Source organism: Arachis hypogaea, chromosome 20, assembly GCF_003086295.3.
Source record: "Arachis hypogaea cultivar Tifrunner chromosome 20, arahy.Tifrunner.gnm2.J5K5, whole genome shotgun sequence".
NCBI classification, from domain to species: domain Eukaryota; kingdom Viridiplantae; phylum Streptophyta; class Magnoliopsida; order Fabales; family Fabaceae; genus Arachis; species Arachis hypogaea.
The window spans coordinates 21873291-21890528 of NC_092055.1; the positions used below are offsets into that span (position 1 = coordinate 21873291).

Consider the following 17238-nt stretch of genomic DNA (forward strand, 5'->3'; position numbering starts at 1 on the left):
TCATCCAACGATGCCACATAAGGCAACCAGCGAAGGTGGACACGGTTGGCGTTCTTGTCCGCAAACAGCTGAGATGACAACAGCATCATAATATAGGCCCTCGCGTATATACGCACGATGTCCTCAGTAGCATCTGCTGGCAAAACCCGAAACCGCTCATGGAACCATGTGTAGCACACTGTCATCTGCTTCACTTTATTCTGCGGAGGTAACTCCCCAAACAGCTCACGGAACCACACCCATGCCGGTCTTCCATTTTCCATGAAATTCTCAAACTCACTAAGGCACCCACTCACAGGCTCACCATCAATCGGTAAACCCAGCTGATAGGCCACGTCCTCCAAGGTGACCGTACACTCCCCAAAGGGCATGTGAAATGTGTGGGTCTCAGGACGCCACCTCTCAATGAATGCGCTAAGTAGAGGCTCATCAACCCAGAACCACTGACTGTTCAGCCTAGCCAAGTGATATAAGCCCGCCGTCTCTAGATACGGTATGATACGCTCGTGTAAAGGCATATTCTGTTGTCTTCTCACACCACTAATAACCCTAGCAGGCTGTAAAAAGAAAGATAGCGAACTCTCAACAGACAACAACAGCAACAATTTACAGTAATATCAATAAAAAACCCTAAGCATAACAACAATAGAGAAAATAACACTAACAATACTACTAACACGTAAACCTAAAAAATTATTTCTGCCAACAATATAAATTACAAATTCAATAAATATAAAATACTCACTATCATGATAACAGCAAAAAATTCTATTATAACTGTTAAAATATTAATTTAACATTTACCATTAATGATAAGAACATTAAACAAAAAATAATAATAAAAAGCCGGTTTAACCAACCTCTTGGTCGATAAATCCAGCCACATGCGCAACGCGGTTTAACCGGTACATCCGGTCTTCTTCTTCCATCGGTTCTCCACTAAACCGGTTCAACTTCTCAAACCAGCAACTTAACAAAAAAAAATTTTTTTCCCTCTCTCACCCACCAACCTTCCCCTCACTCACAAAACTCACAAATGATCCGCCCTCACCAGCCACGGCTTTGCTATTTATACTACTCACTCATAAACCGTGGCTGCCTCTAGTGGTTTATGTTCGAAAGCATTTACTCATAAACCGTGGCTGCCTACCACGGTTTATGCTTCACATTCTCTTCACGTAAACCGTGGCTGCCTACCACGGTTTACATACAAAATGGTTTGATCATAAAACCTCCCTACCTCCCACGGTTTATGTGCATTTGGAATCCGTGGTTGGCTCCCACAGTTTCTATATAAATTGATTCAACGCAAAATGGTAACCAAATTCCAATTGTTGTAATTTGGTAAAGCTTACATCCAATCATTTTAATTTGGTAAATTGCCCTGATTTTAACTTTGAATTTCTTGTAAAATAATATCTAATAATTTTATTATTATTATTATTATTATTATTATTATTATTGAGTGACTATATATATATATATATAAGAATTTAATGAATAAATTTATTATTATTTTTGTCTAAAAAATACAAAAAAATAGTACAATATTATTATGCAATTAATAATAATAATAATTTTATTTTATTTTATTTTTGGACGAGGGACTATTATGTCTAATAGAGAGAAACGTTGAGGATTGATTTGTACATTAGTTTTTTTTGGGACTAAAATGTCCGTTTTTAAAATTTTGGGGACTGATCTGGGTAATTACTTTGCCGGAAAATGAACTGGAGATTGATTTGTCTGCCGGAGTAAAACCTTGAGGACTGATCTGTGTATTAATTTTTCTTGGAGACTAAAATGTCCGATTCTAAAATCCTCAGTCGGTAATTATTCTTCTTTTTTTTTTAGCTTTTAAAAAAAAAGTGGATGTTCATCGGCTAATCCTCTCTGTTCTCGTAAGATCTCTCTCTCTTTTACTTGTGCTCTCGCCGGATCCACCGCAAGGTCGCGTGTCGCCGAGTCTCCTCCGCTGGTCGTCCCTCGCGTTCTCGTCGCCAGCGGTCTTGCTCCCTCTGCCTCGTATTCTGCTCGTCCGTCATCACTGCACCCAACGCCTGGTGTGCTCTACTGCTCGCGTCTTGCCTCTCTTCCTGCAGCTGTGCTTCCTGGCGCTGAGGCTGAAGCTAGGGTTCTCCCTCTCGAATTGGTGGAGAAAGACCTATTATGGTTGCCGGTTAAATCCCTGATTCGGTTCAGATGCTCAGACTTTGAAATTACTGGCGTGGAACCTAGCCAACTCCTCACCCTTTTGCATCAGTCCAAGCCCACTTCCCATGGCCAAGCTGATAAATTTTACTTATTCTCCTATCAGTGATTTCCATGAGTCAAGTGTTGCAGCAGACTCTCTGGTACATTCATCCAGTATTGATGACTTCATTGCCTATCTTGATGGTGCATTAGCTGCAATTTCGCCAGATGCGTCATCCGATAAAGAAGATGAAAATCAAGATGAATTGGAAAGTGTCAGAATAAAAAGGCGCAAGTTTGAAAGTGACGAGGAAACTGAGTCGTCTACTTCAGAAGGAATCGTGAAACAGAATTTAGAAGAATCTGTAGAAGAAGATGTGTGTACACATCCTGGTTCATTCAGAGACATGTGTATACGTTGTGGGCAAAAGTTGGATGGTGAATCTGGTGTGACATTTGGCTACATACACAAGGATCTGAGACTTCATGATGAGGAGATCTCTAGATTGCGCAATTCAGATGCGAATAATTTGCGTAGTCGTAAAAAATTGTACCTGATGCTCGACGGATTGCGCAGCCACATAAGAAAATGGAAATCTCAGCCAAAATATTTGCTGTTGTTCATAAATCATAACTTTATTTCAGGATTACATTTGGACTGAGTTGAAGTTGTATATTCTTATTTACTTATTTTTTCTTTCAAGTTTTAAATTTTATAGTTCCTCAATAGTGGTTCTCAAAGGAGACATTGCTGTGCTGCTGCAAATTCAATTCATGCACATAGATTAAGTTTTTCTTTTTGTGCCTAAGATAATTTATTGCTTGCGTCATTATATCTAATGCTTTGAACTTCAAAATTTTCAGGTGTAAATGAAATGGAAAGTGTGTAACATAATAAATCAAATACATCTATTTTAGCCAAGAGGAAACAATAGGAAAGGAAGATAACAAAGGTATGTCTAGAAGATCTATGAGTTTCATTAGCTTGTCAATTCTTCATATTGATTGTGGCTCCAATATGTTTTATTAATAAACTTCATTTTTGTTGTAATGTAGTTATTCAAGGTTTTTTAATCTTTCTTGTTTAGGCACTTTTTGAGAATTACCTGGATGTGACTTGATTATTTACTCAATTTAATGTTCTTGGTTTATTGTATGGTGACTTTTGAAGATTTAAATGAGATAGATATTTAATTTTTATGTTTATTATTTGTGTATGTTGTAAAACATATAGTTTGTGATTTCTATCATTTGTTTTGGTATTATAATCATAAATATAAAAAAATTAAATAAATATATCCGGGCTAACTTTTTAATTATATACATTGTTTCTTTCATTGAAGAGCATAAGATATGCTTGTGAATGGTTGCCATAGTAAATAAGTGTGGCCTTTCTTTTTTAATATAGTTAAGATTGCAGTATGGAAAGTGCTTCCTTTTGATAACTCATAAGGCATCGCTTTAAAACTTGTATATAGAAAATAGTCTTTGAACAAGTAAAGTGCACTTTGAGCTACACTCAAGGATAACTAAAGGGTAGCTAAACGGTAAATCTGTGTAGCATTCCTAATCCTAAATTTTCTCCTCTTTTCTTGGTAAAGTATACTTTTTAATTTGATTCAGTTTTGTATTTAATGTTTTTGATAAGTTTAAATTCTACCCTACCATCAAATTTTCGACCGTCAATATGTAGTCAACATTTTTTCCAACCTTGACACTTCGTCTTCTTCGTTCTCTGTAATGCGCTGTGAAACTCATCGGAGCTCCTTGTACCATTCTGGAAATCTCTGCGAACTTGTGAGATTTGGCAATAGTGAAGAAACCACAAGCACAGAACTTTATTGTTCACACAGAGGTTAGTCATGGAACCCATTGCGACCAATGTATTTTGTTCTGCTTCTTTATTTTTGGTTGTTGATTTTCCCTGTATTTTGGCAGCCATTGTGTTAGTAAACTGTTGTGGTTAATATGCACATGCAGTTTAGGAGTTAGGATTTGCTGTTAGGTTTTTTTTTTCAGTTTGCTATAAAGTTAGTTTTGTTGATGGGTGAGAGTTTGGTTGGTTTTGGGTTATGGTTAATGTTGTAATGTAAGGGTTTCACAGTGTCTACTTGGCATCGTTTTCTATAAATGACCTATTTTATAAAGTTAGTCTGAATTTGTTTGAAATTTCTTTGCAAATGGATGACCATATAACCATAGTATTTCACCATAGAGGTAGCTTTGTTACCAAAGAGGATGGTTCTGTAGTCTATGCTAGAGACAACACTGATGAGTTGGTTGGGTTAGATGAAGACACAATGGATGTGTTTTCAGTTAGGGACTACTACAAAGTGTTAGGATATATGATAATATTGTGGAGTGTTGGTGGTTGGCTCCTGGAAGACCTCTGAAGACTAGGCTGAGAGCTCTTTCGCAAGATTCTGAGTTGCTAGAGATGTGTTCATGCAAAGAATAACCAAGGGATTGTACACGTCTACTTTGAACATGGAGTGTCCTAACCAGAATTTGATAAGGAGTGTCCAGACTTGTGTGAGATTTCCTCCAATTCCATTCCCACCCAAACCCAGCTGACAATGAGAAGGATCAACATATCTCTAAGCCAACCATATGTAACCCACCCAAGAAGGCCTCACCAAGTTAGAAGAATCCCATAAAACCAAACACAATCACCCTCCACACCACCAGAAAACCCACTGTTGGTTCAACACCAACAGCCTCCATCTCTAAGGCAGCCACAAAACCAAATGGTGAGACTACTTCAACCACCAAACCCCCATCCAATGCATCAACTAAGTCCCCAACAAAGTCCACAACTACCAATCAAGCCAACCTAACTCATCTAACAGAACTACTTCAGTAAAGCCTAACTCATCTAAGCCCACTAATCCAAAACCCACCTAAGCCCACCAATCCAAAACCCACTACAGCCAAGCCCAACTCATCTAAACCCACCACTACTAAGACCGCTACATCCAAGCCCAACTTATGGCTGAGGCATGTGGTTCAGTGGCAAAAGTATTTGCCTCAATCCAAAGCCACACAAGTTCGAAACCTAGCAGTGGTTGGTGGCTAGGTTAGTGTGTGTGAGTGGGTGTGTGAGTGTGTAACCTAGGATTGGGGGTTGTCCAATCCATCGACCAAAAAAAAGACCAAAAAAAAAAAAGCGAACTCAATCAAAACCAAAGTCATCTAAGGCCACCAGTACAAAAGTCACACCAAATTCTAACAAGCCAAAAACTGCCATTCACCCTGTGACCACATCAGCTAGTAGATCAACACCTAAAGTTCAACAAAGTGAGCCTAGTAGTGATGATGACAGCAGCAGTAGCAGTGATTCATATGAGAGTGCTGAAGACTCTCTCTATAAGCCAGGGGTTATTGACAGCTCAAGTGAAGATGATATTGACAGTGGAGGAGGATTTGAAGTGAGGAAGAAGAATCATAAGTTGAAACATGCACTTGGGTTTGCTTGGAGCAAGGGAAAATAAATAATGCTATTGGAAGAAGAGATACTTGGGGATAAATCCTCTCTGCAGTTGGCCAGGATGCCAACAACCATGTCTACATCATTGCTTGGACCATAGTAGAAGTGGAGAACAAAGAGAACTAGAGGTGGTTTTTGGAGCTGCTACTTGATGATCTTGGCGACCATCATCAGCATGGGTGATGCATAATGTTAGACATGCAGAAGGTAACAAACTGCATTTTTTTTTTCATTTCTCGAGCTTGCTGAAGGTTTTAACTGAGTTCATTAATAATAAATGAGGGGTCTATTTAAGTTCATTAACATAAATTGAGGGGTCTATTTGATGCACGATGGTAACATAGTTTGAATGATGCAGGGGCTGATACCAACAGTACTAGAAGTAATTCTAGGGGTCTACCACGGTTCTGTGTCTGGCACCTGTGGAGGAACTTTAAGAAGCAAGGGAAAGAGTTAGAACTTAGGGACCTTTTGTGGGAGTGTGCTAGAGAAATCACAAGGCATGGTTTTGAGCAGAAAATGGTCAGGATTCAGAGGCGAATTGAAGAAGCTTGGGCTTATGTATAAGTCACATTTAGGGTACATTTTGGTGATTATGTTTAAAGTGTTTAAGTTTGGATTTGATTAGGTGGTTCTATTTTAAAGGGTTTCAGTATTTTGTGTAATGATGATACTATATAGACATCAAGGTTGGTGAATGTTACAAGTGCTACTATGACATTATTATCGTTATGGAAATGAAACTTTCATATTAGCTATTATAATTTATCTTCAATCAGATGTTATTTTTATTTGCAGTTTGATAATTATACATTGCAGAAAATGATCATAGTCAACCTATCAAATGCATTCATGTCAATTTGATTTCTACAATTAACAACAATTATACCATTTCCCCACAACTAAGCCATATCCAATCCACACAACCACAATAAGAACACAAACAAACCTAAAACACAGTTCCATATTTTTAAAATCCTAAGGCAAGCTTCCAAATCCCTAATTCTCTAGCTTAAAGTTCATCTTCCAATGGTCCACTACTCTTGCAGTTTGCCAACAATAGCTTCATCCTCGTCATTTGCCTACACGAAAAAATCGCACCATCTCTTTCCCGCCAGAAGGAAAAAAAATTAACTTAAAATGCAATTCATAAGGGATTTTACTAAACTCGCAGAATTCAATAACTCATATTGTAGTTTGAACAAAAAAAAAAAAAAAAGACGTTCAGGATTGACTTATGTACCAGACCAACAAAGAACAGGAGCATCTCACATTCACACCATTGAGAAAGCTTCCCGGATCTATTAGGATTGGTGGTCCTCGCCCACGTTCCATGTGAATGTGATCTAGCAGAGCTAGCAGAACCTTAACTGCTCCCAATCATTCCTGCGACCACGATGATGAATTATCAATTCGCTAACATTTGGGGCTTTATCTGGGATTTTATTTCAACCGCAGGGCCAGATTGAGTCTTTGAATTTCATCTCTCCATGTCATTTAACCGTTATCCAACATATTCAACACTTCAGTGGCAATGTGGAGTCCACCTTGTCAGGTAAATGCGCCAGATAAGCATTTTGCTAATGGAAATTATTGTAGGAACAACTGGAATAAAAAATATAAAATATAAAAAATATAATTTTTTAATAATTAAAATATAAGTGTAAAATGTCAATGAGTTATATCTCAAATGATATAGTTTTTCATACTCATCTAAAAAGTTGCGAATTCGAGTCTCCCTATCTTTGGTTATATATATATATATATATATAAGAGTACAATTTGATATTTTATTTCGACTAAAAAGATGGTTTAAATAATATTTTTCTTCCCCATCTTCCTGATTAAATATGATGTGGCAAATATATACTACACTTTTTAGAATTTTTTAAAATAAGAGTACTCTAAAATTTTCTATTCTTCAAATAGGTGGAAAAGCAATAAAATCTTCAAGTTCAACCACATTATACAAATTAAATTTTATAAATAACATAATTAATAATTTTACAATTATAATTAATTTTTTGGTGTTCATAATAAAATAGATGAGACTATCATAACATAAAAATTGGTTATTTTAATAATTAATTATTTTAATAAAAATGTATAAAACACATAAATGCATAACAAAATACTTTTTGTTGAAAATTTACTATATAAAATTTAAAAAGGTGGCTAACAACTCTTGAAAATGAAGAGCAGAAAATAAAAATATAAAAGATACAAATTTTCAATACATTTCTCTTTTATCTTATTCAGATTAAGAAGCAAAGATACTTTACACTTGTTAGAAATTCTCTAATTTTCCACGGTTATAAGCTATACTTATAAGTTATAACCCACTCTAGAAACCTCTATTCCTCAAATACGTGTGAAACGGTGAAACCAATAAAACCCTGAACCTCAGTTTATCCCCAATAATCAATGGCAGCTGCAGCACCGCCACCACCACCAACTCCCGCTCCTGAACCAGCCATGGGTCCGCCGGAAGATTCTCCAGTGGGTCACCCAATGTTCGCTCGAATCCGGTTGGCCACCCCGTCGGATGTTCCCCACATCCACAAGATGATCCATCAGATGGCCGTGTTTGAGCGTCTTACCCATCTCTGTTCTGCTACCGAGAATTCTCTCTCCTCTACACTCTTCTCTCCCACCACCAAACCCTTCCACTCATTCACGATATTTCTGCTGGAAGTCTCCCCCAATCCCTTCACCGACTCCGTCATAACTGATCCTTCCTTCACGCCTGTTGTTAAGGTCGTACACTTGGACCTCCCAATTGACGACCCCGAAAAGGAGACTTTCACAACAAACGCTGTCAATGACGTTTCGGTCGCCGGATTTGTTCTATTCTTCCCCAACTATTCTACTTTCTTGGCAAAACCTGGGTTTTATATTGAGGACCTATTCGTCAGGGATTGTTTTAGGAGGAAAGGGTTTGGAAAAATGTTGCTTTCAACCGTCGCAAAACAGGCGGTAAAGATGGGCTATGGGAGGGTGGAATGGGTTGTGCTAGATTGGAATGTTAATGCCATCAAATTTTATGAGGAAATGGGAGCCAAGATCTTGCACGAGTGGAGGGTTTGCAGGTTAACTGGTGATGCCCTTGAGGCTTATGGTATTGCTGATTAACAATATTTGTATTTCTTTGACACTTTTCTTTCTCTTTCCGCAATTTCTTATGACCTATATTTGCTTGATTCTGAACCTAGTAAGAAGTCTAATGGTGTTTCAAGTGTTTTTTTACATGTGCAATGGTAGTTCTCACTTTATCCATGTTAGAGTTTGCTCTTTGCTTCCTACAATTAATCAATGCCATTTCTTCCTTTCTGCCATTAATTACTGGGTAGCATGTCATAGATATAGCATTTTTTCATTCAATAGATATAGCATGTACTCAAAATACTCAATGGTACTTTTATTTTTCATTTTCGCAGTAGAGATTTAATTTTCATTTTCTTGCTCTTGACTATCTTGATGTTAGATCAGTACCCGCATTCATTCTAATATCTAAAGATGATAGGAACCATAGGCAAAATCATAGGTTATTTGTTTCATCCTCTGCATACACATTGCTATGTTTTACTCCCAGATTAGTCACTCACAATATTACTCGTGTGTGTGCATAGTCATATTCTACCACTTTACTCATGAACCTTCCACAGTTCCACCCATGGAAGAATGCATCCAAATTACCAAACACTCAACATGTTGCAGCCAATCTTCAAATTCTTGAGAGACTTGTCATTGTGCTCGATCTTCTTTAGAGAAGAATTTTTTTGAATTGTTCTCACATTGATATGACTAAGTAGCTGATTCACCTAACGTACCCCATGCCTTGATGGACTGATCAATACCAAGACTAGGTGTGTGTTTGGTTTAGCAGTTGAGTTTAATTTGATTATACTGGATTAAAATTGAGTTTGTTTCAAGTGAAAAGATGATCGTATATGTAGAAAAAGAAGAAGGTGAAGAAGGGTAGTTGAGAGAATAAATTTTGCAATCAATTCTTACTGGTAAGAATTGAAAGTAAAAGCTACAAAATATTACTTCAAGTAAATGTACGTTTGAGAGTAAAAATTATGCTAAAATATAAAAAAAATCATCCATTAACAATTGATCAATACACTAAATTTTGTATATTTTATCAATTTTAACATGCACACATTTATATATTTAAATCAGTATAATTTGTATATATATTCACATTATATAGTCTTTATACACAAATAGGGACATATTTAGAAATATTATTATTGGGTTAATAATATATATAATATTAAAAAATTATGTAAAAAATTATATAATGTAAGATGTATTACAAAAAAATATACTGATAGAAAATATATTTTAAAGTATAAAAAATGTGTGTATTTTTTATTAATGAAGTGGTCGATTCTTTGTATCATAAAATTTATTGATAATAGAATTTGTGTTAAATTTTTCAATAATTTTCTTTTCAATATAATTAAAAGATAATTAACAAAAAATTTATTTTTTATTTTATTTCTGAATTATTTTTCATAATATTTATAACTGAAGTCTGAAAAAGATCTTTTAGTTGTAATATTTAAAACAGAAAGAATTAATACCAAATAAATAAAAAAAATAATAAAAAAATTCATTTTATGAAATTTAAAAAATTTTATTTAATTAAAAAATATTAGTAATAATATTTTTTTTAAATTTTTTAAATATTTTTACTTATTTTTTAAATATTAAAATTATTAATATTTAAATTGTACTAGACTTTTATTTATATTAAATTAAATATTAAATCATATTAAATAATTTATTATTATTAATTTTTTTTTTAAAAATTAAAAGGCTGAGCCTCCACTCGTCTCATATATTCGTCCTTACACACAAATTAATAAAAAATATAAATATCTGAATTAATATAATTTATACTTATACTATATAAAACTTTTAAATACACATACTAAAAGAAATGCACACGTGAATAATTATATTTTGTAGTAGTAGTTTATAGCTCTTTATAAATGATGACTACATATTTACCAAAAAATCGATGGTTACTAGCGATGTTGTTTTTATATAACATATATTTATTGATAGGGTCCATCTAGTGTACAGATGTGTTTTGGTACAGATTTACAGATTTTTGTTTTTATTTGGTTGTTTATTGATTTAAAAGCGTATCACTAAAAGTGTTGCTTAAAGAGAAAGTGTTACCCTTAATCGTTAACTTGGCTCTGATACCAATTTTACTCTTCATATTTTACTTCGAATAAGTTTATAATTTGTATAATTTGCAAATTCATAAAAAATGTTGACCATTTCTACTATTACTAGTATTTATAATTCTGATTTCATTTTTATAGTTTTTCAATCTTGTTTTAGTTTATAATATTCTTTTTTGCAAGGATTATTGTATATAAAATCTTTTATCTGTTTGTCTTTTTCTTTAATATAATTTCTCAAATCTTCAAAAACTTCTTTTATTTCTACACTTTCTGTTGTTTCTAAATATCTTTTTAATTTTTCAACATCATTCTCCATTTTTTCTTTCAACAGTTTTAATTCTTTTAAGTCATAATATGATTTTCCAAGCATTTATAAATTTTTTAAGTTTAACTCCAACTTGTTTATATTTATTCTTATTTCTATCCTTTTTATTATAAGGTCATCAATTTCGATCTGAAGATTATTTAATTCCCTTTTATACTCATTTATTTTACTTTTTAATTTTTTCGCTCTTTTTCTTTTTATTTTATTTTCTGGTCTTTTGATCTTTGTATGCTTCATTATTTATTTCTGCAAATTCTATCATCGCTTCATCACTATTTTCTAGAGATTCTATTCATTTTTCTAGCTCTTCAACTTCTCTTTTTAACTTGTCATAGATTATTTTTAGAGCTTCAAATGCTCTTTGATTTATTTCAGAAAACTGCAAATAATTCAAACGATTTTCTCTTTCAAAGAGCTCTTGTTTCTTATCTTGATAAGTTACATATATTTCTTCTTTATTTATTGTCATAATTTAGTAATTAGGGTTTCATTTAATTTTTCGACCTTTTTTGTTAATTCTTTTATTTCAGAATTTTCTTCTTTAATCTTTAACTTAGATAAACTTAAATGGCTATTAATTTTAGATTCTCTTATTTGAAAATTTGATGAAACCAATTTTTCTGATGGTTCTTTTAATAATAGAACTGAGTTTTCAATAGCTTTATATTTTGGTATTTCTGTTTTTACAATTTTCTGAAATAATTCATCGACATAAATTCTTTCTCTGTTTTTAAATATTATACTATGATGACTATTTGTTAAAGCATAATTTATTGCATATGTAATTGAAAATGGTTCATCATCTTGTTCCATTAGATTCTTTCTATGAAATTTATAAGCCAAACTTATAGATCTTCCAAGATTTTCAGTTGATAAAGGTATAGCATATCCAAGATGGGCATTAAATTTAACATTTACGTTTGCCAAATTTCCATGAACAATTCTAATTATTTGATCTATTGGGTCATCAGTAATTCTTTTGTCACAGATTGCTAAACTTATTGGTGAATTAATTCCTTTCATATATGTAGATTTGATTAAGACTTGTATAGTACTAATATGAATCCATCCAATTTTAGATCTTTTTTGTTGATCCTTAATTTTTTCAATCTGTTTACTTAATTCTTCATTATTTATCAAAGCTATTTCAAGTTCTCCATTGGCAGATTTTATCTTTATAGGAGCTTCAAGTTGAATTTTTTCATAGTATATTATATTTTTTCTATTAAAAACTTCTTTTAAAAGATTTTGTTTATTAAAATTTTCATTTGATTTGAGATTTAATTCTGTTTTTAGAACAGCCTGCTTTTCATTATCTAATAAAGCAGTTAATCTATAATAATCAGATTCTTCTGTTAATTCTAAACTTTCTAAATAATTCATAATTGAAAGACTAGAATGAAGATGTACCTTTTTGGAGAACAACTTCCTTTATTTAGTATATTTTACATAAGGGGTTTTTATCTCCAGAGGGGAGATTGTAGATACTAACTCCAGAGGGGAGTTTAGAACTATTTTTTCCTAAGGGAATTCTTCCTCAGACTATAGAATCGCCTCGGCAGCTTCCTCCTTGCTCTCTTAGCATGTGAGTACTCTTAGCCTCCTGCTTCCTATTGTCTGATCCCTCTACAATTACCTAAGCAACCTATTTAGAATAGTTGGGTTTGATGGACAATTCCCATCCTTACCCTTCTTATGACGTCATTGCTTACGTCATTGTTTGTTCTTTTGCACCAGCTACATTGTTGGTGCTCTATGACCTAAGTGCTTACGTCATTATGCAATAATGTTGAGAGATGCTTCAGATGCACTGTCCTCCTCTTTTATCATGTGACCCTCAGATGCATTGTCTCCTTCTTTCATCATGTGAGTTGATTCCGTTTCATTATTGCTTTCTTCAGATATCTCTGAGGCACATAGCTGGCACTTGTGGTCTTCTCTGTCTTTTATCAAATAGCAGAGATTCCTCTTTATCCCTTCAGGGAGCTTTTCTAAAAGTCCTGATAAGTTGTAGAATGCTGATTCAAATTCCACCAAGAGTCTCATCTCTCTTTCTTCAATTTCATTTCTTTTACTGGACACAAGCAGAGTATTTCTACTTTTATAATTAATCCTTGTGTGAGATTCCTTCGTTATTTTTTGAGTTCTTTCAAAGACCCTTGCTAATGTGCTGGCTAATCTTCCTTCATGACTGTAAATCGTTAAATCTTGAATCTGATCAATTGGTTGAAAATTTCCTGAAAAGACGGACATGAATATTACTTGGTGTGCTGGAACCAAGCATTCTTCTTCTTTATTAAAAATAGGTTGACTGTTTGTAAATTTTAGGGATATATCCCTTGGATTTACATTGTCAATCATATTTTTAAATCTCTTTACTGCATCAACGAATCCTGCAGGAAACTCACTAATAATTTTTAGATCATTAAAAATTAAAATTGTATCAATTAATCCATATTGGAAAAACTGATAGGTGTCAGATGGGGAAGCATCTGGGAATATAACCAGCTTTGTTAGCTGTTCTTTGGCAATAGGATAATATCCCAAAATTGCCATTTTTTCTTCAGTCCAATTCAGGACTATGTTAAGGGTTTCTCTGAGATTTGATCTACAGACCCTTTTCTTTTCCTTGATTTCAGCCCTTGTAGGAATGTTTCTTATTATCCCTGTTCTCTGGGTTTGAATTGGAGCTTTATCTGCTCTTTTTAAGGTTTGCTCTGGATGGAGAGCTTCATATTCCCTGAAGGATTCCTTTGCCTCTTCCAGTGTTAGAAACCCTCCTTTATGAATTATCCTTGATTGATGTGTGAATGGTGCTGCTTTTTTCCAGGCATCATATACTCCTTTCATGGGGCCATTATAAATTACATAATATTTTTTATCTTGGGTGGATTTTTTAATGATTTCAGCAATTGTTTTATTTTCTGAAATTTTTTCTTCACCTGATTTGTCCACCACGCTTAGCTGGCTGAACTCTGATGGTTTTGCTTGTTGTGTTGATTTCATTGTTTCGATGGCCTTCTTGAGAGATTGGATCTGTGTCCTTATTTGCTGACAATGCTTGCATTTTTCGAGTTCTTGCTCATATTTTTGAATTTCTTGATCTAATGCATTGTAGACGAACTCCATTCTCTTGTTAATGTATCTGCAATAACATTTTTGTCACCCTTAATATATTCAATTTTTATTAGATATTGTAACAAAAATAATTGCCATCTTACCAATCGTCCATGATTATAATCAACTTTTAAATTATATCGTATGAAACCTGTTAGGTAACTTGAATCTGTCCTTAATGTAAATTCTCTGGATAGTAAATCAATTTTCTATTTCTTAAGAGATTTAATTGCTGCTAGAGTTTCCTTTTCATGAGTGGTATATCTCTGTTCTGTTGGAGTAAAAGTCCCTGAAATATACCTGCAAAGTAATTCCTTTGGGGAATCTTTAGAATCTAGTGATTCTTTTTCTTGTTCCAAACTTTTTATAGCTTTCTTAGCTTTTATACATCCTGACCAGGTTATGTCTGAAGCATCTGTTTCTACTATTAAGTAGTCATTTTCTTCTGGAATATAAAATTCTGGAAGTTTTTCACATAATTCTTTAATCCTTTGAATTTTCATACTATCTTTTCCATCCCATTTCCATTCTTTTTTAGTACTTATTTTTTGAAATAAGCTTTTAGTGTATTCTGTTATATTCTTTAAAAATCCTTGATCAGAAATATAATTTATACACCCTAAAAATCTTTGTAATTGTTTTCTATCTTCTATTTTATTAGGAAATAAATTTACCTTTTCTAGGACATTTGGCTGAAGTTTTAGCTTTCCTTGAGTGGATAGAATTAATCCAAGAAACTCTATTTCTTGTTTTTCTATTCTTGCTTTCTTTTTGCTAAGAACTAATCCTTTTTCTTTACATCTTTCTAAAACTATTAATAATTTTTGAAGATGATCTTCTCTATCCTGTTTTGTAAAAATTAGTATATCATCAATATACACTAAAACAAATTCATTTAACTCTTTTAGATTTTCTTCCATAAATCTTTGATAAATACCTGGGGCTTGTTTTAATCCGAATGACAATACATTCCATTCATAGAGCAACACACTTGTTGATTCTTTTGTTGGGCAAGTAAAAGCAGTTAATTTCTTTGTTTCTTCGTCTAAACGAAGTTGCCAATATCCTGATTTTGCATCAAGAGATGAAAACCAAGTTGCTCCTTTGATTTTTTTTAAAATAGAATCTTTTCTTGGAAGTTTATGAGCATCACCAATAGTTGCTTCATTCATCTTCTTATAGTTAATAACCATTCTTCGTTTTCCCCTTTTAATTTCATTATTGTTTTCGACATAAAAGGCTGGAGCCGCATGAGGACTTTTACTTAATCTTATAATTCCTTTTTCCAAAAGATCTCTACATTCTAGTGAAAACTCTTCTCTATCTCTTGCGGAATAAGAAATTTTATTTGAAACATTTATCTCTTTTGTAGGATCTTTTAATTTAATACTTACTAATTCGTTATTTGTATTTTTAATATCTAAAGGATTTTCAGCACAAATTTCATCCAAAAGTTCTTCTATCTTTATTTCAAGATTATTTTTTGGGATATTTATCTGAAAGTATAAATTTAAATAACATGTCTCTAATATAGAAAATATTTTAAATTTTAAGATCTTATCTATAGTAGTAGTCGGTATTTTTATACGTTTTGATTTTTGATTTATTGAAGAATCGTGTGGAGCTTTTAAAACTATATATGTTAGTTCTTGAATGAATGGATGATATAGCTTTAAAAAATTATTTCCTATGATAAAATCCATTCCAGAATCTAACATATATATAGATGGAACAATGAACCTATAATTTTGAATAAAAATTTCAACCATCTCTGCTTTTTGGTCAATTTTATGTATTGATTTGTCAGCTATTCTAACTCTTAATGGTTTCTTTAATTTTTTCCAATCAAGTTTTATATTTGAACTAGCAAAGCATTGTGTTGCTCCAGAATCTATGAAAGTATTTATAAACTTTTCTGTTATTTTTATAGTAATAAATGTAGCATTATTACTCAGTCTCTGAGTCTGTTTCCGAGACATATTCAAAAATATAGTCTAAGTTATCATCAGATTCCTCTAAAGGTTCCATGAAACAAGACTTAGCAATTTCTATTTGTTTAGTAAGATCCTTTTTATCCTTCTTTTTCGGACATTCATTTGCATAGTGTCCTTCTTCTTGGCAATACCAACATTTACAATTTTCTTTTTTATTCGGGCAATAGTTATTTCTTTGTCTTTTGTTTTTATTATTATTTTCCCTTCTAAAATATCTCTTTTTTCTCCAGTTTGGATAGTATTTTCTTTTTCTAAATTGATATTTTCTTTTTCTTTGAAAATTTTTATTAAGACCATATTTTTGAGGTATCTCTTCATTATCTTGACAGCAAATTCTAATTATATTTGCAAATCTTTTTTGAGTTGCTTCTTGCATACAACGTTCTTTTATTTCCTCTCTTATTGCAGAGGTTGCTCCACCAAAATTATTTTCAATTGTTCCTCTATTTATTTCTCTTATAAATCTTCCCATTATAAATTCATTAGCAGGATATGGAAGTTTTGTTATATACATACTAAGATAATGATTTTTATCTTCTTCTTTTAATTTGTAATAATGTATTCTATATTCACATATATAAGACTCCACATTACATAGATCATATATCTGAATATTAGCTAAATGGTTTTTTGCTTCTTGATATTCTTTATTATAAACTTCTTGTCTATGATCTATAATATTTTTTCCAAAAAATTCTTTATATAGAATCATCATTATATATAATATCTTATCATAAGCTGTAGTTTTTGTTGCTAATTCTTCTATTATTTGGTTTTCTATTGATGTCATATAATCTCTTATAGTTCCTTTAGTATGAAACCTTATGTAATTCCAAATATCTCTTCCAGCCAATTCACTAAGTTTTGGATTAGTAAAGGCTTCTAATAAAAAGGAATTCAACCAATTTTCGAAAA

The 17238-nt window shown here is 32.7% G+C and overlaps 1 protein-coding gene and 1 long non-coding RNA gene across 2 annotated transcripts; both read left to right on the top strand.

Annotated features, from left to right (window-relative positions):
• Nucleotides 1-1865: 1865 nt before the first annotated feature.
• LOC112785266 (uncharacterized) lies at nt 1866-6444 on the top strand. The gene is made up of 3 exons (XR_003194207.3): nt 1866-3146; nt 3957-5887; nt 6039-6444. It is a non-coding gene; the product is annotated as an uncharacterized lncRNA (long non-coding RNA).
• A 1490-nt stretch (nt 6445-7934) lies between these two features.
• Nucleotides 7935-9019, top strand: LOC112783605 (GCN5-related N-acetyltransferase 8). The gene has a single exon (XM_025826628.3). It carries the CDS (start codon nt 8105-8107, stop codon nt 8810-8812), a length of 708 nt encoding a protein of 235 aa, XP_025682413.1. The 5' UTR covers nt 7935-8104; the 3' UTR covers nt 8813-9019.
• Nucleotides 9020-17238: the final 8219 nt, after the last annotated feature.